The 26,112-nt window shown below is 40.3% G+C and overlaps 1 protein-coding gene across 1 annotated transcript in view; it reads right to left on the bottom strand.

Annotated features, from left to right (window-relative positions):
• APPL2 (adaptor protein, phosphotyrosine interacting with PH domain and leucine zipper 2) overlaps positions 1 to 26,112 on the bottom strand; it is a 1,154,621-nt gene that overhangs the window by 195,420 nt on the left and 933,089 nt on the right. The window contains exons 16-17 of the mRNA XM_044087826.1: positions 21,054 to 21,106; positions 17,575 to 17,749 (exon numbers count right to left, since the gene is read on the bottom strand). Of these exons, the coding sequence (XP_043943761.1) occupies positions 17,575 to 17,749; positions 21,054 to 21,106 (228 nt within the window). The remainder of the gene's footprint in view (positions 1 to 17,574; positions 17,750 to 21,053; positions 21,107 to 26,112) is intronic.

Below are 26,112 nucleotides of genomic sequence, written 5' to 3'. Positions count from 1 at the left end.
TTAGACTGTGAACCAGAGGAAGAGTCCAAGGACTCCTCAAAGGAAGGCTTAAGAAGGCCCCTCAGTATAAGTTTATTTTTTCTCTCCTATAGCACCCTAGGGCTAAAAGCGTGACAAAAGCTACAGGACTCTTGTAAATGTATCACCCCCAGGCAGTATACACAAACAGCATGTCCATCTGTTATTGACATCTTGTAGCTACATTTAGAACACTTCTTAAACCCGGAGGGTTTGTGTTCTTTTTGATCCTTAGACATAACAGCAAAACCACAGTACACAACACCACAGAAACAGGACTTTAGGCCACAACGGTTAAGGCGGGAACTACCGCTAACAACAGTTGGCAGAGATTCTGATGACGAGACACACACTGAAGCAAGGGACAAACACTTTCCTCAGACAAACTACACAACGGAGGGAGGACTAGGTCCTCTAACTTAAATGGGCCTAGCCCGTAGGAATGGAGGGATACCACAAACAATACACTCACACCACAAAAACAATGATAATAACAAGCAAACAGCTATTAAAATAGCTTTTGTGAAGAAAACAGACAATTTTCAGTGAGAAAAAGAAGTTTTAAAGCTACTTAGCCACAGCTAAGCGAGACCACGTCCTAGCTCCACGAGCGGCAAACGAGATCTGGGGTTATGGAGCGGTGCAACATGGGATACCAGGTTAGCCCAGCCAATTAGAGACTTCGTGCTAGAAAAATATAAGTTGGCCGAGTCAGAGCCGATGTTCGGCTCTGAACCCGTGAGTAAGAATGTAGGCGAGATTGAACCATATAACATACTGCAGTTCTACTTTAATTTTCTACAATAATAAGCCATAGATAGAGATGTACATTGCACATATGTATAAGTGTTTGAGTTTGTGAATATACATGTGTGTATAGGTGTGTGTGTGTGTGTGTATATATACACAAACAATTGAACAATGTCTTTTTCCAATGACTTACAATTAAAGGACCTTTTGCTTTGCTTGTGCTATCCAGAGACAGCAGCATAACCAGGAATGCTAAGAAAGGAGAGATCACTGGGAGAAAGTGGTTTCCTGCCTTCAGAATAGCATCTATTAAAACTTTCTTTATTGAAGTGCATCTGTAGGAGAAAACGTAATGAGAAATAACTCATGATTCTTGTATTTCACATTGGGTAATTAGTGCTTTGTCCATCTCAAGACTAGAAAAGGGTGGTTTGGGAAAGAATAAAAAACAGAAGTCATCTTGAGAACAAGGATGCACAGTGGTTCAGGATATAACAAAAAAAAGGGCAGGGGAGAGTGGGAAGAAGCTCAAAAGCAGATGTTTTCTCCTCTCCAGTTCGTTCTCATGTATCAAAAAACTTTACAGTAACATGTTTAGGCCCATGTTCTAAGGCTAAGTCACCAGATTTGTTAGCAACTGGTCTACTTCCCAAACATGTTGAGTATGGGTGACAAAGATTGGGTCTCATTAGAAACCTCAGATTCCTTAGTGCAGCCTTTGTCAGAATTCCTGACAGAAGCACTGCCAATAGCAAAGACAGATGACTTCCATTGCAAAATGCATGTGAATGATGTGAGGCAACAAAAGCTAAAATTTTCCCTGGCAAAGGTGTGACAGCATCCAGGAAAAAAAGCAGGAAAATCCAGGTCCCTTTCTTGGATCACAAAGAAATGGACTGAGAACAGGGATGCATAATGGTTCTGGAGTTCAGAACAGCAAGGCATTCTGATCTGTTGTCAAATAGCAATACCATGGACATGAGAGAAGAGGAGGGAAAGTGAAATAAGGGACCTCGTGGTAAAGTAGAAGTAGATGACACTAGTAGTGCTACTTAGCCATCTCTGGTCAATATGTATAAAAAACAGAAAACAAAGAAAAGATTTCCCAAGGCTGAATGAAGAAATCATGACTCTAAACGTATCAAAATTGAAGACATTATTATTCTAACTGAAAGTTATTTTCTAAGAAAAATAAATACATACAACCGAAGAGAAACAGATTAAGCTATCCAATCTATTCTGCCAGCAGGAATGAATGACGGGACTTAGGGCCGGCTCTTGCTATGAAGAGTTCTCTTGATGATGACATCACAGAAGTTCTAACAGCAATGCAGGTCTAGCTAGAAACTGCTAGGTAGTGTTTAGCTGAAGAAGCTGCCATTTGTTGGCACGATGTTTAAAAAATTAACATATGCTGGTTGACACTGCTAATACTTCTTCAGTACTCTAATGCCATATGTCTCCCCACTATCTCCTAAATGGAAAATACGGGTGCATACAAACTGAATGGAGAAGATAAAAGGGGATAAGGCTTTCACTACTAGGACAGTGCAGATATAGAAGGTAAATAACGTTGATGTAAGCTCTTCCTTAGCTGGCAGTGTAGGTAGGGTAGGGTAGTTGCTGTAAGATTACGAATGTACGGCGTGGTACCAGTCTTGCCATATTTTGGACAGACAAGAAGGTGTCGCACAGGAAGCAAAGAAAATATTTTTTAAGATAAGTGAGATTGCCTCGACAGCTGATAAGAGAAAAGCCACACACATACCCTACTTGACCAGAAGCAGAAGGGGAAACACAAAGTATAGTTGGGCAAGTGAACTTACCATAACAGTAGATATTCAAATAGATCAGGGTTGTGTAGCCTAAGTTGTATGGGTAACCTTACAAGGATATAACAGTCTGTTCAAGGCCCTAGGCCACTTTCCACATGCCTTACCCACTGAAGGGCTCATGGGGAGCTATACAAAATCAGTAGTTAGTGTATCAATTCTTCAGAGCTTTCTTGCCTCTGAATATGCTATGAAAGACAAAGTATACACACACACACATATATATATATATATATATATATATATATATATATATATATATATATATATATATATATCTATATGTACATGGGCTCAGTGTGCTGTTGCACATTTGTTACACTGAACGTTTTTTCACCTTTTTTTTAATACTGATTTATGGAAATTGCTGGCATATCAATTGTGGGGTTCAGTAGCTAGTGGGGAGTGGAATTTTGCCCCTTCTCCTCTGTTTGTGATCATACAGTTGGCAGTACATATAATTAGCAGGAACTCACCCCTTGCATAAAACATTATTTCTTTTCTTTTTGTTTTTTGTCCATTTTGTTAATTTTGATCATTTATGGTCAATTTAAGTTTGACAATGTAGTAAAATATGATCATACATGGCTTACTATCAAAATGTTGCAGGACAAAATAATTCCCGCTCAGAACACTGAATAAGAAGTACAACAAAAAAAAAACATTCAACAAATCACAATGTCAAATCAGCTGAATGAATTCAGCAGATTCAACATAAAATTTGAACACTTTGCATGATCTCTATGTAGGAGTGCAAGTAAACTAAACTCCTACACCTCACATCACGGTTTTGCAGGGGGGGGCACGCCCCCCTGCACCCACACCCCTTGCTAACTATATATTCCAACTCCAAGATCACAGTACAGTGAGAAAAGAGATGAATTTCCAAAACCTCACTGTACCATAATCTCTGTATAGTACTTTGAGTTCATATCAGCGAATGCACAGTGCATTCGCTGATATGAACTTTTGACAGAGATGTCCAGCAAAATAGAAATTCGAACATCCATGTTTTGGGTTTTCCATCTGCAGAGCATCTCTGTTCGCAGTTTTAATAGTAAACCAACATACATATAAATGCCCACACCCTGGAAAAAATAATGGCATAAAGACTGGGGGGATAGAGGGAGGATGCAGCTACCACCAACAGTGATCTAGTCCAACATCTACTTTTATGGTAAGCTCACTTATGTTACTGTACTACGTTCATCATTAGATCACTGTTGCAGTAACGTAATCTGTATAGAGAGATTACCATAGCTTAGAAAGCAAGGGAGGAGAAAGTCCAGTGGTCCAGGAGCCCTTAGGAAATGGTCCTAGCAAAAACATACTTAGATCTGGAAAGGGACTCTAGTTTGTAATGTTCTGTGAAAGTATTAGAGGACCATGTTGCTGCCTCTAGGGTAGTCAGAGTCTACCACTTTCCAAAAAGCCACAGAGGAAGCCAAGGCCTGCTAGAATGTGCCCTGTCCGTGTCTAGAAGTGGTGTTATGGAGACTATAACAAAAGGTAATAGTATGAGACAGCCATTTGGAAGTTGTCTGTTTTGACACAGATTATCCCATTTTCTTGCTCTCATAGGGACTGAATAGTTGATCAGAATTCTTGAAGACTGTAGTTCTGTCAAGACAGTGTCTGAGCTGTCTGTGTACATCCAGAGTATGCAAGATTCTTTCGCCCATGTATTTAGGTTCTGGAAGGAAGACAGGAAGTTGAATAATATGGCTAACTGTAAACTCTGAAACCACTTTAGGCATAAATGAAACAGTTGTTATTGAGAATACTCTATTTTTACGAAAAAATTAGATAAGGCTGACCCATCATTTGAACTTGTAGTTCAGACACTCTTCTTGCAGAGGTCGGAGCAATAAGTAACACTGTTCGCCAAGTTAAAACACCAATTTAGCCTAATGAGCTGGAGAAAGTAGTATCTTTGTCTTCGAAAAACTAAGATCTCAGTGAGATGCCACCTGTTTTCTAGGTGGGCCACTATAAAACCCTTTTCAGAAACTGCTTGACTTGAGACTGGTTAAAAGTGGGGGATCTACAGGCAAACAAGCAGAAACAGATAAAAGATGACTCTTTACAGAAGAGTAAGAAAGGTCATATGATAGTCATGCACACAAATATTGTAGAACCAGAGGCAAATGAGCCTTAAAGGGGTCCTGGTTCTTATGACAGTGTCAACTCACAAATATTTTCCACTTACTCATATATGATTTCCTAGTGCCAGGTTTCTTAGGTTCCTTTAGTACCTGCTGCACATGCTCAGAAAATAGGTGCCTAAAAGGTATTCAAATTCTACCATCTAGGCAGGCAGCTGAACAGAGTTCAGGTTAGGGTGTATCAAACAACCCATGTCTAGAGTGGACTAAGAAAAATAATTGCCCACACGGCACAGGACCCGGGTTCCAATAAATAAAATATCACTGTCTCGACTAGACAACAATCACTTTATTCCACATAAAAACAAGACAAAAAGTTTAGCACTTTCGGTTAATACTGAGTTTCCTCAGAACAAACAGTATTAACCGAGAGAAAGTGCTAAACTTTTTGTCTTGTTTTTATGTGGAATAAAGTGATTGTTGTCTAGACAGTATTAACCGAGAGAAAGTGCTAAACTTTTTGTCTTGTTTTTATGTGGAATAAAGTGATTGTTGTCTAGTCGAGACAGTGATATTTTATTTATTGGAACCCGGGTCCTGTGCCGTGTGGGCAATTATTTTTCTTGGTCCACTTCTACTTCCATTATTCCATGTCTAGAGTGTGCAAATCCAGTTTGTAAGAAAGCTTGTGGAAATTGCCCTTGGTCATTTTCAACACTGTCGCCTGGGCCAAAAGAGAAGGTCACTACAATTAAGTTTGAAGAGTCCTTCTAAATCCTCAGAATGACTCTGGAAATTAGTGGAAAAGGAGTAAAGGCATGCATGAACATTTCAGTCCAAGGTAATGAAAAGGTGTCTGTCTTACAGTCCAGCTTGTAAGGATTCTTGGAACAGAATCTCTTTAGTTGTCTGTTGTGAAAGGAGGCAAACAAATAAGTTTAAGGAGTTCCTCACAGATGCAGCAATTCCTAGAAGAACCCAGGTTCAGTTTCCATTTATGGAGTCCTCCTTCTAATGAGCTCATCTGCAGTAATGTTTTGCCCTAATGGAATGTAAGAAGTCTGAAGGGTTAGATTGTGCTAAATTGCTACATCCCATACAAGCTTGGCAAGTCTGCAAATTAGGTAGGACTTGGTTATCCTGTTTATATACTACATCACTGTTGTGTTGTCTGTGGTAATTCACAGATGTCCTGGAGTCCAAAGATGACTTATAAACTTGAGAGCATTTATTATTGCCATCATCTCTTTGACATTTATATGTTTTGGCCTGTTCTGTTTGTCCCATGTACCCTAAACTTTCACCTCCAAGAAAACTGCTCCCCACGCACAGGCATCTCTGAGTGGAAGCAGAAAGGGAGAAGGGAGGATCTAAACTGACAAACCAAGCAGAAACTTCGCAGTTTGAAGGGTATGAAGTTCACTCCTTGAAATATGTTATGCATCTAGTTCACTAATAAAAACAGAACTTTAAAATGCTTACTACAAAATAATAAAATAGTAGGTAGTCCACAGTTGAGTGAAAAATGGAATACCAGGGCACGAACATACTAGACATTCTTTGTGTTCCCAAAGAAATTGCTGTAACTTCAAGTCAAATTTTACCACCACTGATGTGCAGTGATCATGGGGTCATAAAGGTCAATTTGTTGCTAGATAATGGAAGTAAAACAGTCACTACGTAAAACTAAGTGGAGTGAGGTGTTCAGTGGGAAACCTGCAGATGGAATGTGGAAAGTTTTGAAAGAGAAACGGAGTGCAAAAAAAAATGTTTAACATCAGGATCTAGGCATACAACATCAGGCAGATACATTTCCATAAGAACAAGCTATCTGATTAGGGTGAAAGACAAAAAATGTAAGAAATGGAAGAGAGGTCGAATTACAACTTTGAAAACTGAAATAAACAAGCTGGACAAACAGATTAAGCATAGTGTGAGACAAGATCAAGAACATTTTGAAGAAAATGTATATAAAGATATTGGGTATAACAGGAAACCTTTTTATAGCTACATAAGATGTGGAAGGAGTAAAGACACACAAACTGATAAACTGTGTGCAGATTCTAAAATGCATTCTCAGACACAACAGATTATAGATATATTTACAAAATCTTATACAAAACAGTCCACAAAAGGGTCCATTAAGTTGTCCTAGTGACATCCAGGTAACCCCAGATATTGGAATCAAATTAGATTACATTGAAAAAGAACTGTGCAAACTGGATACAAACAAAGTGCAGGGAGGAGACAGAATTAGTGAAAATGACCTGACAACACTTCAGCAAGAACTTACTACAAGGCAAAAAGATCTATGTCTGGGCGTCCCCATTTCCTCGTTATCATGCTGAACACCTGTGGATTTAGTTTCCATTCGTGAAGATCCATGAGATTTCTGCTTAGTTCGTCTCCAGTGTATTTTTTGTTCCTGGCTGGAATGTGCCTGCAGATGTACTTGATAGGTCAGTGCTGTGTTCCACAAAGTCATGGTTTGCCTGCATAGGGGGTAGGAATGTGTGCCATCTTGCTTGTTTATGTACCACATAACTGTGGTATTGTTTGTCTTTATTAATAGTTGTCCTGGATGTAGTAGGTCCTTGAAAGCTGCCAGGGCATTCTGTACAGCTAGCATCTCTTTTTGATTGATGTGAAGATGCATTTGTTCCTTGGGCCACGTGCCCTGAATACATTTTCCTGCCATATGTGCCCCCCAGGCATAATCCGATGCATCCGTTGTTATTGTCTGCCTGGCTGTGGGTAAAGTGAAAGGCTGTCCCTTGTTGTGGTGACAGGCCTGGGCCCACCATCGAAACTCCTGTTGTAGGCAGGGAATTAAAGTTATGATTGTCTCCAGGCTGTGACAATGTTGAGTCCAGACACTTTTCAGATACCATTGTAATTTCCTCATATGCAGTTTTGCATATGGAATTAGTAGAATGCAGGACGCCATGAAGCCCAGGGCCTGCAGAATTTTTCTTGCAGGGAGCTGGGTTTTTGTTGCCATCATTTGAAAGTAATGAGTCAGTTGCCTTTGTTTGTCTGGCGTGAGATAAGCCATCTGGGCAGTTGTATTTAAGCTTGCACCCAGGAATATTACCTCTTGTGAGGGTACTAGTTTTGACTTCTTTTCATTTACTGTGTACCCTAGGCAAATTAGCAATCTTTTTACAAACGCCAGATGCTTTAGAAGAATGTCCTTACTCTCCGCTTGAATAAGGCAGTCGTCCAAGTAGGAATATATTTGAATTCCATTTTGTCTGCAAAATGCAATTACTGGTGCCAGGCATTTTGTGAAGACCCTGGGAGCAGTAGATAAGCCAAAGGGCAGTGCAGAGAATTGGTAATGCATTGAGCCTGCTATGAATCTGAGGTATCTTCTGCAAGATTGTCTGACTGGGACATGCAGGTATGTCTCCTTGAGGTCCAAAGTTACTAGCCAAGCCTTCCTGCCCAGCATGAGCAGAAGTTGATGCAGTGTTAACATTTTGAATTTTGGAACATCCAGGAAAGTATTTAGGATTGACAGGTCCAGTATTGGTCTCCAGGCTTTGTCCTTTCTGGGTACTAGTAAAAGTCTTGAGTAAAATCCTTGTCCCTGTTCTTGCGGTGGAACTTTTTGAATAGCTCCCATGTCCATAAGAGCAGCAATCTGTTTTTCTGCCTCTGCCCATTGGTTTTGTGGCAGGTCTGGCATACCTTTTGGTTTTGGAAGCATGTGGAAGTGGAACCTGTAACCCTGAGAAACAACATTCAGCCCCCATTGGTCCTGGGTCAATGTGCCAATTTTTTGAGAAAAGTGCTAGCTTCCCCCCTAGGGGTGCTGTCAAAAGGTAAGTGCTTGGCATTTGCTGAGGGAAGTCATTGGGACTGTTTCCTATAAGGCAGTAATTTGTCTTCCCCTCCTTTGGGGGCTGAAGCACCCCATTGTTTAGGTCGGTAGGAGCCTTGGGGCTGAGATCTGCCTCTTGGGCGTCTGTATCTGCCTCTCTGTAGCCTGTCTGACACTGGAAAGGACCAATTTTTTGAAGGCCAGTTTCTGCTAAATCTAGGTGGTTGAACCTGTAAGAAATCTTTCACTGTCTGCATTGACTTTGCTTTATCCTCTATTTTCTTTAACACCTCTTCTGCCTTAACACCAAACAAAGTATCATGCTGTAATGGAGCATCCAATAATTTTACTTTAACATGGTCAGGTAAACTTTGTTCTTTCAACCAAGCATGCCTTCGAATAACAGAGCCTGTAACTGCAGCTCTACAAGAAGCCTCTAATGAATCAAAACCACATTGCAGAGTATGCTTTCCTACTTGTTCAACTGCATGCAATAAATCCTGCATTTCCTTACTGTCAGGACCTTCTGTATTTGAAACCATTTTCTGTTTTAACAATGACATGAGGTACTGTTGGTATTTAAGCATGTGAAACTGACAGTTTAAAGCTCTTACAGCTAAAGTAGCAGAAGTGTAAACTTTTCCCCCCATCTGTCCAGAGCACTGGAATCCCTATCCGAGGGGGACAGGATTTTTAGCAGTGCAAGCCTTAACCCCTTTTGGACCATTAGAAATTGTTTCTGGGTCTGCAGCAGGGTTTTTGTAAAGGAATTTATGAGAGTCAGGGACTCTGTAGTACCCGTCTGGCTTGACTGGTGCAGGGGGTAAAGAATCAGGAGACAGACTGGATTCAGAAAAAACATCATCAACAATATCAAGCACAGGGGGGATAGCCAGTGGGCTGTGCTGAGGCAATAAAAGGAAGTCTCTGAGCCTTTTCTTGGATTCTGAATAATCCTGGCTCTCCCAATGGAAATGCTCCCTCATGGTGTGCAGGGTTTCCCCAAAAGAGTAATCCTCAGGCGGAGAGGCTGAAGGTATGGACTCTTCTGCATCAGAGTCCTCATAGGAAGGTAGACAATATCCCTGATCAGAAGAGAAGTCAGAGGAAATAGAAACCTGGTCAGAGGATTCATAATCAGTGTCTTGCCTAGGCCTTTTGTCAAGAAGGGGATGGGAATCCCTGATTAAAGTAATTAGGTCTTCGGCTATTTTAAGCATCTGTTTCTTTGGCATGGATGACTGTTCTGGAGAAGATTGTACTTGTTTCCTTGTCTTTAATGGTGTTTTTGACTTTGCCTTTGCTGCTGTAGTGGGCTTAATTGTAAGCTGTGAAGGTCTGAAAACACCCTCAGAAGCCGATGTCTGCTCAGTGGCTCTGGACCCATCTGAGGGTATAGATTCCGTAGGCCCAATACCTTGAGTTTCCACAGGCCTCGGTGTCTCCATGTGGCTGTCGGTTACGGCCTGTGGCTCTGAGGTAGCAGGTGTCAGGGGCTGCAAAAGCGCCTCACTGAGAACCCGCGAACCGGCGACTGGCCTAGAAGAGGCTTCTTCATCGGTTTTGGACCTCGGATGCCTGTCCTTTTCCTTGTCTTTGCGTTTTTTATAAATTCCGGTCATCGTTTGTTCTGACGGCATTATGTAATTAAACCTTCGGCCAAAGTAATGTAAAGCAAAATCAAACCGACGTTTAACAGTGCATTTATTGAATCTAGCACAAAACCGACAATTAGTGACATCGTGGTCAGGGCCTAGGCAAGGAATACAGTAAGAGTGGAAGTCCTTATGAGGTATTTGCTTCCTACAAGAAATACAATTATTAACTTTTACTGACATAGGTCTGGAGCAAGAAAAAGTTTCCCCAACGGGGTACTTAGCTTTATTGAAGACTTCAGTTCTGAAACTCAATTTTGAAAATCTCAGGAGTCAGCCGACTGGCACTTGCGAAAGACTGAAGAAAATGGCATCGGTTGCAACTTTTATACCCCTGGCGCACTGACATCAGGGAAGAGGCGACAGCAACCGACGCCGGACCAAGACTTTGGAACTTGGGCCAACTGCGGGTCGCCTGCCAGCAGGACAACCCAAGAGTAATGACTGCAACAGTGAAACACGATGAACATCAAGCAGCCCTGCAGGAGGCCTCTAAAGACTCAAAACTACATTGCAAGGTATGTTTTCCAACTTGTTCAGCAGAATGCAATAAATCCTGTAAATCTTTATTTTCCACACAGTCAGAAATCAACACAATTTTCTGTTTAAGCAGTCCAATAATATGCTGTTGATATTTTAACATATGAAATTGGCAGCTTAAAGCCCTGATTGCCAAGGCTGCATAAGTATAAACCTTTTTACCCCATCTATCCAGTGTCCTGAAGTCTCTCTAAGAAGAGGTAGGATTTTTAGCAGTAGAAGCCTTAATGCCCTTGTGCCCCTGAGAAATGGTTTCTGGATCTGCAACAGGATTTTTGAAACGGAACTTGTTCATAGGTTAGTACTAAGCTAACTGCTTTTGCGAGCCATTTTAAGCCTAGCCAATTATCCCTTGTGAGACTCAAACCCTGTACCTTGTGTTTGTGAGGCAAACACCTTAACCATTAGGCCACCCACCCAACCCTGTGGGACTCAGGAACCCTGTAGTATCTGTCAAGTTTACTAGGAGCCGGAGGCAGGGAATCAGGGGCCATACTGGATTCTGAAAACACATCATAAACAATGTCTAGTACAGGAGGTATAGCCAAAGGCCTATGCTGAGGTAGAAGAAGGAAATCCCAAGCCTTTTTTTTTTGAATCAGAAAAATTCCTGACTTTCTCAAGTGGAAATGCTCCCTTAAGGTATGTAAAGTTTCCCCAAAAGAAAAATCCTCAGGCGGGGAAGCAGAGGGAATGCAGTCTTCTGCATCAGAATCCTCATAAGTAGGTATGGACAAATCCAAGTCATTAGAAGAGTCAGAAGAAACAGAATCCTGATCAGAAGATTCATAATCACGCTCAGCCCTAGGCCTCTTAGAAGGGGGAGTTGACTACCCCTGATTACAGTAATTAGATCTTCAGCCATTTTGATCATTTGTTTTTTTAGGCATAGGGGCCTGAACATGTGGCCTGGGCGTCAGTTTTTTAGACAAAGATCGAGATTTAGGCCTTAGTAATGAAGGTGGAGTCGATTTAATATGCAAGTCTGTAGGCCTGAATACACACTCAGAAGCCGGTGCCTGCACAGCGGTTCCAGATCCATCCAAGGTAGAGACATTCGCAGGCTCCATAGGTGAAGTATCTCGCAGCATACCGGACTCCGAATGGGTCTCAATAGAGGCCTGCGAATCAGAAGTAGCGGGTATCAGAGGCTGCGAAAGCGCCTCACTGAGTACTGGCGAACTGGCTTAGGAGAAGCGTCGTCGGCAGTTTTGGACCTCGGCGGCCTGTCTCTGTCTTTATCTTTGCGTTTTTTCAGAATCCCTGTAGTTGGAAGGCTAACCAACGACACTTCTGAATAATTAATCCGAGAACCAAAATATTTAGAGGCAAAAATGTACCGACGCTGATTAAATAAAGCACAAAACCAACAGCAAGGTACGTCATGGTCAGGGCCTAAGCAAGGAATACAGTACGAATGAAAACCTTTGTGAGGTATTTGCTTTCCACAAGTAATGCAATTATTAACTTTTACTGACATCGGTAAGGAGCAAGAAAAAGTTTCCCCAATGGTGTACTTAGATTTAAGTTGAAGACTTTGGTTCTGAAACTCGAAAATGAAAATTTCAGGAGTCTGCCGACCGGCACTTGCGAACTGCTTCTGCTTCGGGCACCGCATGGCAAGAAAGATTGATGTAATAACATCGGCTGCATGTTTTATACCCCTGACAAGCTGACGTCTTGGAAAAAGGGACAGCAACCGACACAGGACCCAAGACTTTGTTAATCAGGCCGACTGAGGGCAACCTGCCAGCAGATTACCCAAATGTAATGACTGCAACAGTGAAACACTAAGAACATCTACAGGTTGTATAAAAAGATTCATAAAGTCTAGGAAATCAAAAATAATGAATTCATTGTTTGTTAGTTATATTAGACCCACACTTGAGTATGGAATAACAATATGGAAACCCTATAAGAAAACAAGCATGAGTAAACTGGAAAGAGTACAGTGGAAATACCAAGAGTATCCATGGATGTGAAAATCTAAGTTATTATGAAAGACTATAATATCTGAACTTGTACAATGTCTCTTACGGCTATCTAAGAGAAGATCTTATTCAGGTATATAGAGCATTTAGGGACAACTACCTCTGGGAATGTTTGGGGTTAACAAAAATTACTAGAGAATCATCAGATAACCTATGTAGAAGACTCTATAGGAATGAGAAGTGTACTTATTGGTTCTCTGACAGAGTAGCTGATGCATGGAACAGACTACCAAATTACACTAAAGCAAGTACTAGTTTAGATATTTTTAAGAACAGCCTGGATATTTATTATGGGAACACGTGTTTTGGTATAATGGCAAGCTAGAAGGGCATTAATGCCCGTGCTTGAAATATTTGTATGTATGTATTTATGTATGCATGTATGTATGTATGTATGTATGTATGTATCCTTTATTGAACCACACACAAACAAGTGATCATAGTTGAGTATAATGAAAAACATTAAAGACATTCATTATTTATATATAATCAGGTTATTTGGAGCAAGGGAGTGGTTACAGAGGATGGTACTATTAAGGGCAACAGAAGCATTAAATTCATTCCTTTAACGAAGTCCCCCTTCCCCCTTAACACCATAGTGTAAACTGAGACTGTGCCACCTTAGAACTGAAACTAAAAAGCTACAGACAAATTAAAATATATAATAACAGCTTATTAAAGCTAACCTACTAATACAAACTTTATTAAGAAACCAACTCACTAACAAAATGACTAAGTAACTAACAAAAAGATCTACCACTAGACATCTATCAGAATAAATATCAGTAACTTATAAACTGAAATAATTTTACTAAAATCACTTTCGTATCAAATAAAAACTTCATCAGTTTTATGTGTAAAAAACATATCATAATATTAATGAATATGTGCATAAATCTACAAGTGAAGACCCAAGTAGACTGAAAACCATAGCTATAATTGCTAAAGTGGAAATACAATGAAAAATGATAAAAATAAAGCATTAAGGCCCTGGGGATCAGTTTAAGTGTGGCATCTAACTAAGAAAGTGCTTAGTTTAAATGAATAAAAGTATCAGAAAACAGCACCGATGTCAGTTATTTTCACTGTAAAACATTTGCAATGTTTGAGATTTGTTTATAACAATATTAGCATCTATAATATTGGAGTGTAATGTCAGCATTAATCAGTCCCATATCAGACTTTTAATAGTCTTTTAAACAGTGGGACAGTTTTCTGAGTTCTAGTATGATTTTTATGGACCAATAATAATTAATCCCTGGATTTCTAAAAGAGTTCAGCTTCAGCTACCACTGTAGTTCACATTTTTCTGAAAGATTAGGGACTGAACTTCACACCCTCCACACTGTGCAGTTTCTGCTTGGTTTGTTTTTGACTCACCATAGGTTGTAATTTCTGAGACTTCGAAGGATACCACAGATTTTTCTTTTTGAAGATCCAAACTGAAAGATATTTGGTCTTTGCACCATTCTTACAAATTCTAGCACAGGGATCTGAAAGGATAGAAGGTACAGGTGATGGGACCAGACTGCTTTGATGAGCCATTGTATTTTCCTAATGTGAAGTCTGGCAAAAGGAATCATGAGACTCATAGATGCCATGAAGCCTAGAATCCTGATGTATTCCTTGGCTGAAGACAAGAACTGATTGGAAAAGGTCAGGAACTCTTTGTGTAGAGGTCTATTCTGTCATGAGGGATGTATCCAGAAGGCATCACAAAAATACTATCCTGTGAGAAGGAACAAGACAAGATTTCTCAATATTGGCCTGGAATCCTACACTATGAAGGAGATCATTTACTCAGGTCCTGACAATTTGAGAAAGGCTCTTAATATCTTGCTACCTAAAATCAGCAATTACAGGTGCCAGACACTTAATACCTTTGGAGCTGTAGGTAATACAAAGGGTAATACTGAGAAGTCAAACTGTAAGCCAGATACAGAAAATATTAAAAAAAATAACATCTGAAATATTTGCCAACTGGAATGTGATGATAAACATGTTTTAAAGCTAATGTTGCCAGAAAACTGAAGGAATGTTTGAGGGGGTAACAGGGAATGAAAGGACAGCATTTTGAACTTTGGGACTTTGGCATTACTATTTTGAAAGGAAAAGTCTAAGACTCGTCTCCGATTCCTGCCTTCTTTAGCACCAGAAAAATGATCAAATAAAATCCTTTCCTTGTTTGGCCTGGGAGCACTGGTTCAATGACACCCCAAGGACAACATTTGCTGGATGACTTGAAGAAACAGGAAAGTCTGGTTTTGCGATTGTGGAGGAATCTGCTGAAATGGAGAAAAAGGATTCCACTTCCATTTGTATTCTTGCTGGATAATTTCAGGGCCTACTTGTCTGAAACGATCTGATGCCACTAAGGAAAATGCAGACCTGAAGTTTGGGAAAGATTTAAAGAAACTGCCAGAGTGGGAGGGGGGAAATGTAGAAGAGGCAGACATTAATTCTGCCTTTTTGAGCTGTCGTTGGTCCTGGGAGGCTTCTCCCATTTTTTAAAGTCCTCTTGCTATTGCTTTGTCAAAGTCTGCTTGCATTTAGCTTCCTTAGACTGTTTATTTTGCTTTCTGTAAAAGGATCCTAAATCAGAAGAAAAATTCTACAGAAACTTCGAGAAGGAAGGTTGAAAAATCTGGGCAAAACCTTAAACTTATTCCCTCCTTCAACAAATTTTTACAAGACCTCAGCAGCAGATGGACCAAATAATACCTCATTGTCAAGGGAAGAGTTTCATATCTCAGCTTTTACATATTCAGGCAAGTTTTGTGAATGTAATCATGGAATCTTCTCATAACTGAACCAGTGGCAACTGGTTTTGATTTATCATTAACCGGATCAAAATAACACTTTAAAGAATGTTTGGTTATTAGAAAAATAGAACTATTCAGAGAAGTTTTATTGTCTGAAGAAGGAAGGTTAGCAGTTAACATCCTCATATTCTCAAAGGAAGCCAGCAAAAACTATAACACATGAGCCTGGTAATTTAGAATTCTGAAGGTACATGTAGCAGAAGAATACAATTGTTTTAAAAATCTATCAAAAACCTTCCCATCCATATTAGAAGGATAGCATTCACAAACCGTTTTGACAGAATAAGGTTTTGACAAGAGATCACTGCATAGTCAGTTTTGGGGTTAGAAAATACATGTTATATGCCTGAGGGACCTTATATCATCGATCAGACTTTTTAGGGGCATGAGGTAGGCTATCAGGCATATTAGCATGCTGTTAAAGAAAAATCTTCTGATGCTAATAAAACAGGAGGAATAGCTGCTAAATGAGGAAAACCTAGTAATAAATCATAATATTTTTGCTGGAATACTGGAATTTCACTCTGTTCCCACTAAAAAAAAAACTTTCATTTTGGAAATAGTTTTAGAAAAAGATAAATCTTTGGGGGAGGGGGGTCTGGAGTATTACTTTCTTCAGAATCAGACTCAACTGCCTGAGGAGAATTAACAAATGAAATCCCCCTCCCAGTCCAGTCCCTGTTTTTCTGAGTGAGATTTAATATCAGAATGAGGGGGGATTCTTTTTCTTTTACTAGTTTGTCAGGAATCAGGGTTTACAGAATTAAAGGCTTGAAATAAATCTTTTGAAAAGCCTAATGAATATTCCTTGCCCAAAGTCAGAATGATTGGGGAAGCTAAATATTTAAATTTCTGTTTTTCTAGGATATACCCTAGAAACAGACTGACTCAAGGGAGCGACGCTAGCCCGAGAATCAGTTATCTTAGCTGGCTATGTGGTAGAGCAGCATCCACTCCTTCCTCCGAGATCAACAAGAATGGTTCTCCCATGCCCACAAAAGACATTCCAACAGCTGCAGAGGATGCACCTAACCCATGATCCTTAGTGGCTTCCTGAGGAGCTATACCAGATGTACCTAAGGAAACAGGTGTGTGGTTTGAGGAAACAGTTTTGGCCACAGCAGAGTCAACCATCAGTGACTGAAGCAAAGAAGAAGCCTGCTTATCATACAAGGCTTCCTAGAATTTTTCTTTTTCTTGTGGACAGTGGAGGGAAGAACTGAAAAAAATACTGATCCATGGTTCAGCTGACAAAAAAGGCCAGCCCCTAAACATAACACTTTACATAACTAGATAAAAATTACTTCCGATAAGTTTTTCTTGCAAAAATTGAAATGGAAGGTAAACGTATCTTGTGAAAGTCACTGAAGTTTACAAGTACTAGCTAAAATAAACACCATCTTTAAGAAATAACATTTTTTTTCTTAAAATAAAAGTTTTTGTGAAAGGTCTTCCACAGAAGAGTATTTATCTTTTTGGCTATAAAGAAGTGTTGTTCAGCCATTGATCCCTTGCATCCCACAAGAGCAGAGCATTTCAACAGCCAGGACATCGACCATTGATCCCTGGAATCCTGCAAAAGTAGAGCACCTCAACGTACAGAACATTTTCAAGATTTGGCACCCTAATTACGGACTTTATCTGGCTCTCCTTGAATACTTTAGTGGTTAGGGTGTGAAGGAGGTGCCTAAGGCTTTGAATACTGGTTGGTTGTCCTATTCATAGCAGGATATAACTCATCCAGCTTAGGCTACTGCAGCAGTGACCTACTGATGAACATCTAGAGACCTTTACTTTCTTACTATCACACACTACTTTCTGGTATGCTGATCTATGTGCTGGGAAACCCTCTTACATGCAGTCTCTGACAAGCTCCAGCCTACGGCACACACAAGTAACAAGTAGAGCACACACTCAAAAACAGAAGTGAATAGCACATTCAAGCAGTTCAACAAGCAAGACACACCGCCAATACTTAGCTCACAGCAGAGGTCTGGCATGCTTTAACAATAAGGAAATGTAAGTTTGCTGTTACCTCAGATCTTTGCTTGTTACAAGCAGGTGAGATTCTGTCATCTTGAAGATATTATGAATGGCACGTGCTGCAAGGACTTGTCGCATTGCTTCATAGATAACTTCTTTGGAACTGTCTGACTTAACGGCCATTGATCCTAAAAATCGGACTAGAAACATCTGATTCAGGAGTGAGTCTGTAAGAAAAATGCAATAATTAGCAGTCATCTTTGCCACCATGAAAGCATTCACTAGCTCCGAACAAAACTTTTATTCAGTTTTATCACATAACCATGAGACCTACTCAACATATCTGCCTTATAAACATGTATCTTCTTTGTAACAGAGGTTGACAACATCAGCAAAATAAGTGCCAGGGCAATGATTGATAATGAGGTAAAGAGCAAAATATCTTTCAGAAATTATAAATTATCTAAATTGGAAGAATATTTGCTGTAACATAAAAGCACTGTTCCACTTACAGACATTAGATACATGGGTAACTGCTTATATTTTTCATAATTTGTTAGAAATACTTTATGTGGGCATATTATCAAATGAAGTTTATAACAGGTTACCATAAACGGCCAAATCAATGGCACAGAAGTTTTATCCATGACAGTGCCCCAGGTGACCTGTTTTTGACTAGTGGCTTGGGTCCAGGGATGGCAGTGAGAGGTCATTGAAGATCAGTTACCCTGTAATAGGGTGATGGTAGAGTTCTGCTGCAAGAGTGTCACCTGGGGAAGGCTGTGAGCTGAGGTGCTAGAGTGTCTTAAGTGCTGTTTTATATTAAACTTTTTTACTGTGGCCGGTTGTGGGTTGTCACCTGGGGATGGCCTGAGACTGCAGCACTTGTAAAAAGGGACTTCTGAGAGCCCAAGCCCATTAATAATTGTATCTCCACTCTAGCTACAACTGTGGCTGTGTAAAACTAAGCATCCCCACAGGGTTTCTGCATAGTGGGAATTGCATCTCTTTTCCCAGCCAACATGGTGGGTGGGGGCTATTAACAGGATATAAAAAAATCTTCTAACTCCTGATGTTTGAAAGAAATGATCCCCGACTTCGTCTTCTTTTTCCTGGTGTCTAGAATGCTGGGGCTCTGGATGAATGTATGACTGAATGAATGGGCTAACAAGGGGTAATGGCCTTTATTGGTAAAAAAAAAAAAAAAAAAAAAAGCTACTATAAAGCAAGTAGTTAAAAAAATTACCTTAACGGTACAACTTCCAAAATAGCTCTTGTACCTAGGAACATCATTAGGACTGAGAAGCTGCCAGTGAAATCATCCATAGGTTTACGTAGCTGCAGTACACCATTAAGCAAACACCTGGTCTTGTGTTAAAAATCCGACATTGATGCTAACCTGCTGGTGTACTGGAGAACCTTCCATGGCTATGACTGGAGATCCAGTTTCAAAAAGAAGTTAGGTGTCAGTAAATGACTCAGTGGCTAAAAACTTCCCATCTTAACTTGGGGGATGCTATGTGGCACTCATTCTGCAAGACTGGCCCTCACCTGGACCACATGTTAGTTCCAGATACCAGTAGGCTTCAGAGGTGGTATGTTGGTATCCTAGCTCCAGGCAAAAATGATTCAAGACCATGGCTACAAATAAATATCTCTGTTGTGGCACTGAATGCTGTACAGCTTCCACATACATAAGAAAAATGAGAACTGCATAACAAAATTCTTTGTATTCCACACAACATGGCCAATGTGCCATCTGCCCCATCTCTCATGTTATAACACTGATGCTAACAGGCCAAAGACTGCATTCAGACCCATTAAATGGATCACTTGCCTGATATAACAATAACAGACAGCAAGTGTTGTATAAAACAACAGAGATTTGAATATCCTCTCTGTCAATCACTATAGCATGTTCATTTTCAGAACCAAATTAAGTGAGAGTCCACTGATGAAACCTATCAGTAAACAAGCATTATGGAGCCAGGGAATATTTTAAAACAAGCTGAATGAACTACTCCACTTAAGAGAAAAAATGCAAAAGATTACATAATTCTGATAGAAATGAATGATTTCTGTCATTTTCTTTCACTTATTAATAACATCGTTATTTAACCAAAAAAAAAAAAAACAAAAGGAAAGAAAGGGAGTTGAAGATATTTCATGTTTATAAATCATATCTTTCTAAGAGAAATAATTTAATTTTACAGAATGCATCTCTTTACAAGAACAAAGACAAGATTAAAATTAGAAGTGAAGAGGTACACATTTTTGGTCTCAAAAGCCAGACTAAGAAGTGGTGTAACACAAATGTTAAAAGTGCTGGTCTGCAAAGCGAAGACCGGGTTATTAATTCTGCCAGTTACCATCTACATACTGTGTGACTGAGAAATATCCTTTAACTAGCTCCTACTCCCAAGTTTTTACCATAAAATGGCTCTCATTAACCCAGTCATGGATAAACGATAACTATGCATAATTTCGTTTTGAGAAGCACAGTTACAAAATTCATACAGTTAACGGCACTGCTCCTAATTAATAATGGAAGAGGCTTAACGGTACTGTTAAGGCCTTCATGGAATCTTTCAAGTCTCTTTTACTTTAACCTACTAATAACTCAGGTTCAAGAGATGGACATCTTCACCACCTGCCATACAGATTACTTTGGATTTGGAATAATTTTGTGACAAAACAGTAGACTATAAATTGTAAATATATGCTGGACCTAGCATATTATCCATTTTACTTGCTTAATGGAATGGCATAAATAAGACTTGTATTTACTTGCTTATTAACTAAGTAAGTATCCTTGGTATGACTGCCTATTTTTAGGAGTTAATCAGGAGTTAACCAACATTCTTAAATATATACATATTCTCACAGTGATGACCCTATGGATCTCACAAGTGATTGTCTCTTGTTATTACTGGCTGAAGCTGTCCTCTTTCCTTCATCGCTACAGTCAAATGTTGGCTATGCAGCAGGAGCCATTAAAGCTTGCAGCAACCTAATCGCCATTTATTTACAGGACACTGCCTAAGCTCAAGTAAGGGAAGAACTGTGGTGTATCATCATGCTTTAAATACCATTTAGTAGCTGGGGAGAGTTCCCATATAAGCAGGAGAAAGGATATGGACTTTCTCCAGTGACCACTTTCCTCCTGATACACGATCACATACATGTCCACAATACTGTATATAGTAACACCTTACTGCCATATTTGCCCCCTAGGTATTGTAGTTCTTCTAGTACTACCTCAAGCACAACCCAATGGCTGCACATGGGCAGCAAGCCATTCAAACCATCTCTGATCAGCCTTCCACACGAGTCTGTTGCTGAAACTACAGATAGAAATATGTCTGTTATTCAAGTAGGCTAGATGACTTGAGTGCAAAATATTTCTAAATTCCCTTTTCTGATTTTGTTTAGCTCACTAATTTTGTAAGAAATCTGCACTGATGAGATGTAATGTCAGAATTATCTCTATATTAACCTCTTAATAACTAAATTATATAGTGGTAGATTTACCTTCTTCATCCACTTTGCTATTGTCTTCATTTTCTCCGAATGGATTTGTGCGCCTGGAAATAAGTGAGAGTTTTAAGTTCCACAAATTGTATATTTTAGCAAGCTCTAAAGTATGTTAAATGACACCAATAATGCTAATTCACAGTCAGACTGTTTACAAACCAATACATTCATCAACAGTGTATGATCTTTGAAAAAAGTGCACTAATTGCTCCCTTTCTCTACATTACTGGATCTCTGTCCAAACAATCACATTTTATTGCAATTAAAGGGTAGCAAAGCAGATGACAAATAGCTAAATATGACAGCAAAATTAGCACTCCTAACTAGGCAAATACAAGGCATAGTATGACTTGAAAGAGGGGCGGCCATGGTGGTGCAGTGGTTAGCATTGTCGCCTCACTGCAAGAGGATCTCCGGTTCGATCCTCGACTGGGGTGCCTTCTGTGCGGAGTCTGCATGTCCTCCCTGTGGTCGTGTGGGTTTCTTCCGAGTGCTCCGGTTTCCTCCCACATCCCAAAGACATGCAGTAGGTGGATTGGACACTCTAAATTGGCCCGAGTGTGTGCATGTGTGTGTGCCTTCTGTGGAAGGTTGGGCGCCGGGCTGGCAACTCGACACTGTAAAACTCCACTGCCAATCATGAGCGGACAGGTGATCCTCTGTGGCGACCCCTAACTGGGAAAAGCCGAAAGAAGAAGAAGTATGACTTGAAAGAGAACAACTTCCTTCTCTGAGACCAAGGAACTCTTCCTATTCTTGAACCACTGAATATATGTATGTCTAAAGATACACACATTCCTAATTTTTTGACAGGTTTTGTTACATCTAAGTAGACCAAACCTCTTCTACAAATATTTCCCATCACTTGTAAAGGGTTTCAGTCTTTCTTATGAAGTCTGACAAGGAGGTCTGGCGATACTGGAGAACACTGCACCACACCAGGTGTTTTTGCATAGTTTTCAGAATGTTACAGCAGTTGCGTAACATCTAGCTGCTGCTGCATATCATCTTGGACACAGCTCTCGACTTCTTTGCATAATACACACGGGCACAGCTAAAAATAATGGGTACAAAACCCATTATTGTTGCTCATACCTCTCAAGTCACCTCATTATGAAGAATGCTCCTCATTTTGAGTCTTAAAAAGTCCATGTTCCTCACTTTTCCGCATTTAAAGGGCATGTTATGCATTCATTGTTAAGATTTTTTCTTATTAATGTCATGGACAACTTAAGAGATAACTTAGCAATAATGAAAAGCTTTTTACTTTTACCATATTTAGTGGCAGTAACAATTTCAGGTAACAACGGAGAACACTGGGCTTTCTGTAACCACATCACTCAGCATTTTGGATTTGTATATACATGCAGTCTAGTGTTCTCCATTATCGCCGGAGTTCAATGGACTTACAAAGTTCTTTTCTCAACCATGGAATGTCCAAGATCTGAGGCGAACGGTTGAAAAAGTAGCACAATTCCTCCCTTCAAGCTGTACTGCATGCTTCTGTTTCTTCAGAAACAAGCAAAAAAATAAGGCTCTGTCCTTATTTATAGACCATGAAAGGGTCCTCTTTCAAACCTCTACACTTTAACAAGTAAAAATTCAGTAGTTGCAGTTTTCATGTAAAAGAATGTTGCACTATTCCAAACAATGCATTGATTCATCCACTCTTTGGAGAGTCACTGCACCCATTTATACATGATTGATTTACTTATATAAACAAGAAGAGACCAAACAGTAGCCTTGTGACCCTCCCCCCAAGTTGCTGCTCACTATATTTTTGAATGCAAGAATTAAGAAATCATGAATTGCTGAATTAAAACAGTTTTAAGCCTGGCATTATTAGCTTTTAGACCAAGAGTTTCCATGCATTGACAAAATTTTAGTTTCGTGCTCATCAGGATGACTACTTCATGGTAAACATCTGTGCTACTTAAACCAAATCTCAATTCTTTTATTGGAATATTTGTTGTTTTTAGCTATAAAACATATATTTATTTATTTGACATTTGCTAACTGGGATGTCCAACTGGGCATAGCCCATTTTCAGTGGAGGCCCGGGGAGAAAATCTTCAAATAGAATTAAGCAAAAATATTTAACAGCAATATCCTAGACCTGGTCATTCCCAACATGGGCGACTGGTGTTCCACACCAGAGGTCAATTCCTCATTGGTCAGATCCAACCACAAGCTAATCACCCTAGACATCCAATCCCGCCCCCACCCCCATTAGGGAAACCACCGTAAAAAATTTCTCCAAAGTCAACTTCACACTTCTTAAGACAGAAGTGGCAAACTTCATGACACTCATGCAGACGGACAATAGAGGTACGAATGCCGAATCCTACACAAATTCACTTTATAAGTACTTGCATGGATTGTGCTATCCTTAAAAGAACCAAGGTGCTATCCTCAAAAAAAGGAAGCCAATCTGGTGGTCCCCTGCCATAAACAAACTCTACAACAGAATAAAGAAACTGCTGCAAAAAAGAGTAAAAATCCCATGATTGGAAGAACTCCCTGGTCAGCCTCAGTAAAAGCTGAGATCCCTCATAAAATCCTCCAAAGCTAGTTACGAAAACAAAATCGCCACTGATTCTAAAGACAACCACAAAGCATTCTATAGCTACGTCAAGAATCTCAATGGCAACACTCAGATCTGCTCTGAGTTACAGCACAATGACACTAAATATACAAAACCAACTGATATTGCCAACATCCTGGCAGATAGGTTCAGTGCTAACTCCCTGGTCAGCCTCAGTAAGAAGCTGAGACCCCTCATAAAATACTCCAAAGCTAGTTATGAAAACAAAATTGCCACTGACTCTAAAGACAACCACAAAGCATTCTATAGCTATGTCAAGAATCTCAATGGCAGCACTCAGATCTGCTCAGAGTTACAGCACAATGGCACTAAATAAGCAGAACCAACTCATATTGCCACACCCTGGCAGATAGGTTCAGTGCTAACATTACTCCCCTCTCACCCCCTAAAGGGCCCATCTAGATACCAGAAGAATGCAAAGTTCCTGTAATCATGGCTGCACAGGTAAAAACCACACTCTCCAAAGCCAAGAAAGTACAGTTGTAGATGTTCGAGTGTATTCACTGTTGCAGTCATCACATTTGGGTTATCTGCTTGTAGCAGCCCTCAGTCGGCCTGAATAACAAAGTCTTGGGTCCTGCATGCATTGCTGTCTCTTCTTCCATGACGTCAGGTCGTCAGGGGTATAAAACATGCAGCTGACACTATTACATCAGTTTTTCTTGCCCCAGATGTCAGGTGCCCCCGTAATGGGAAGCAATATACAAAGTTATACCTCCAACAAAAAAGCAAATACACCAAAAAGCTTTTAAGCATAATAAAGGAGAATAGAGGTATAGCCTAAAGAAGTAAGGGGGCTGGAGGGAGGGTAACCAGGACTGCACCAGTGAATACACTTGAACATCTACATTTATGGTAAGTGTACACAACTGTACTATGTTCTTCATGTTTCATTGTTGCAGTCATCACATTTGGATAGATTCCCAAAGCTAAGGATGGGAAGAGGAATTTAGATAGCATTAGGAACAGCAATAAGGCCCTGCAAAACTGCAGTGGCAAAGCCAGCTCTGGATTTAGAGAAAATTTGCAAATGGTAATGCTTGGTGAAAGTATGTACAGAAATCCAGGTAGCAGCTTCTAGGATGTCCCTGGAAGGGACGCCTCTGAGAAAGGCTGTAGAGGTAGATACAGCCCTGGTTGAGTGGGGTCCGATCCCCTGTGGAATAGGTTTTCCATGGTGCTTATAGCAGAAATGAATGCAATGGCCTATCCATTTAGAAATGGTTTGGTTTGAAATAGCCTTCCCCTTTGCCCCTGCAGCAAATGCCACCAGCAGTTCAGATTTCCTTTGAGGTTTAGTCCTGTCCAAGTAGAATCTAAGTTGTCTGTACACATCTAAGGAGTGCAGTATCCATTCCCCTTTGTTCTGTGGATTAGGAAAGAAGGTTGGCAGATGAATGGACTGATTAAGGGCCACACTGGATACCATCTTGGACAAGAGGGATTGGTCTTGAGGGACACCCTGTCTGCATGAAAGATGATGAAAGGCTCCACTGCCATAAGGAAAGCTGTTTTCCAAGAAAGGAATTTTAAATCTGCAGTAGCAGCTGGCTCGAAAGGAGGAAGAGTGAGTTTCTCCAATACAAAGTTAAGGTCCCAGGCTGGAGATGGAGCTCTCCTGGGTGGTCTTAAATTTTTGGCCCCTCTGAGGAATTGCTTAAGCAGTGGATGAGAGAAGAGGGGAAGTTCTGTGTTATAATACGCTGAAATGGCTGAGGCGTGAATTTTGATGGAGGAGGAAGACAGGTCCTTGTGAAGCATCTCAGTTAAGTATTGTAAAATCTGAGGTAAATTGGGCACTGCTGTGCTCATCCCTTGAGATTGGTTCCAGGCACAGAATCTTTTCCATTTTTCAGCATAAGATTTCTTAGTACTAGGCCTCCTTGCCTCTAAAACGATATCCATCACTGGTTTACTGAGGGATGGTAAAGGAGAGATTAGGTAATTAGCCAGGCTGCTAGGTTCAGTGTTTGAAGCTGAGGGTGCAGAATCTGGTTCTCCTGCTGAGACAACAGGGGAGGAGTCTGGGGCAGGTGCCATCGGGCCAACAGTGACACAGTGCATAAGAAGGGGTACCAGTGTTGGCGTGGCCAGTCTGATGAAATCAAAATCATCCTTGGTTTGTCTTGTTTGATCTTTAGCAGTACTTTGGAGAGCAGAGGCAGAGAAGGAAAGGCATAAACTGATAGGTCTTTCCAGCTGAAGGACAGAGCATCCACTTTCCAAGCTTGCTTGTGGGGAGTCCTTGTGCAAAATTTGTCCAATTGATAGTTCTGGGGGGAGGCAAACAGGTCTATATCTGGGCTCCCCCATTTGCTTGTCAACATGTTGAAAATCCTTGGTTCCAGTTTCCACTTGTGTGGGTCCATGAGGTTTCTGCTTAGTCCGTCTGCCAGTGTATTTAGTTTTCCTGGCAGGAATTGAGCTTGTAGATGCACTTGGTAGCTCAAG

This window comes from Protopterus annectens, chromosome 11.part0 (genome assembly GCF_019279795.1).
Source record: "Protopterus annectens isolate FY-2018-M chromosome 11.part0, PAN1.0, whole genome shotgun sequence".
NCBI classification, from domain to species: Eukaryota; Metazoa; Chordata; order Ceratodontiformes; family Protopteridae; genus Protopterus; species Protopterus annectens.
This window is presented reverse-complemented; position numbering and strand designations above follow the sequence as displayed.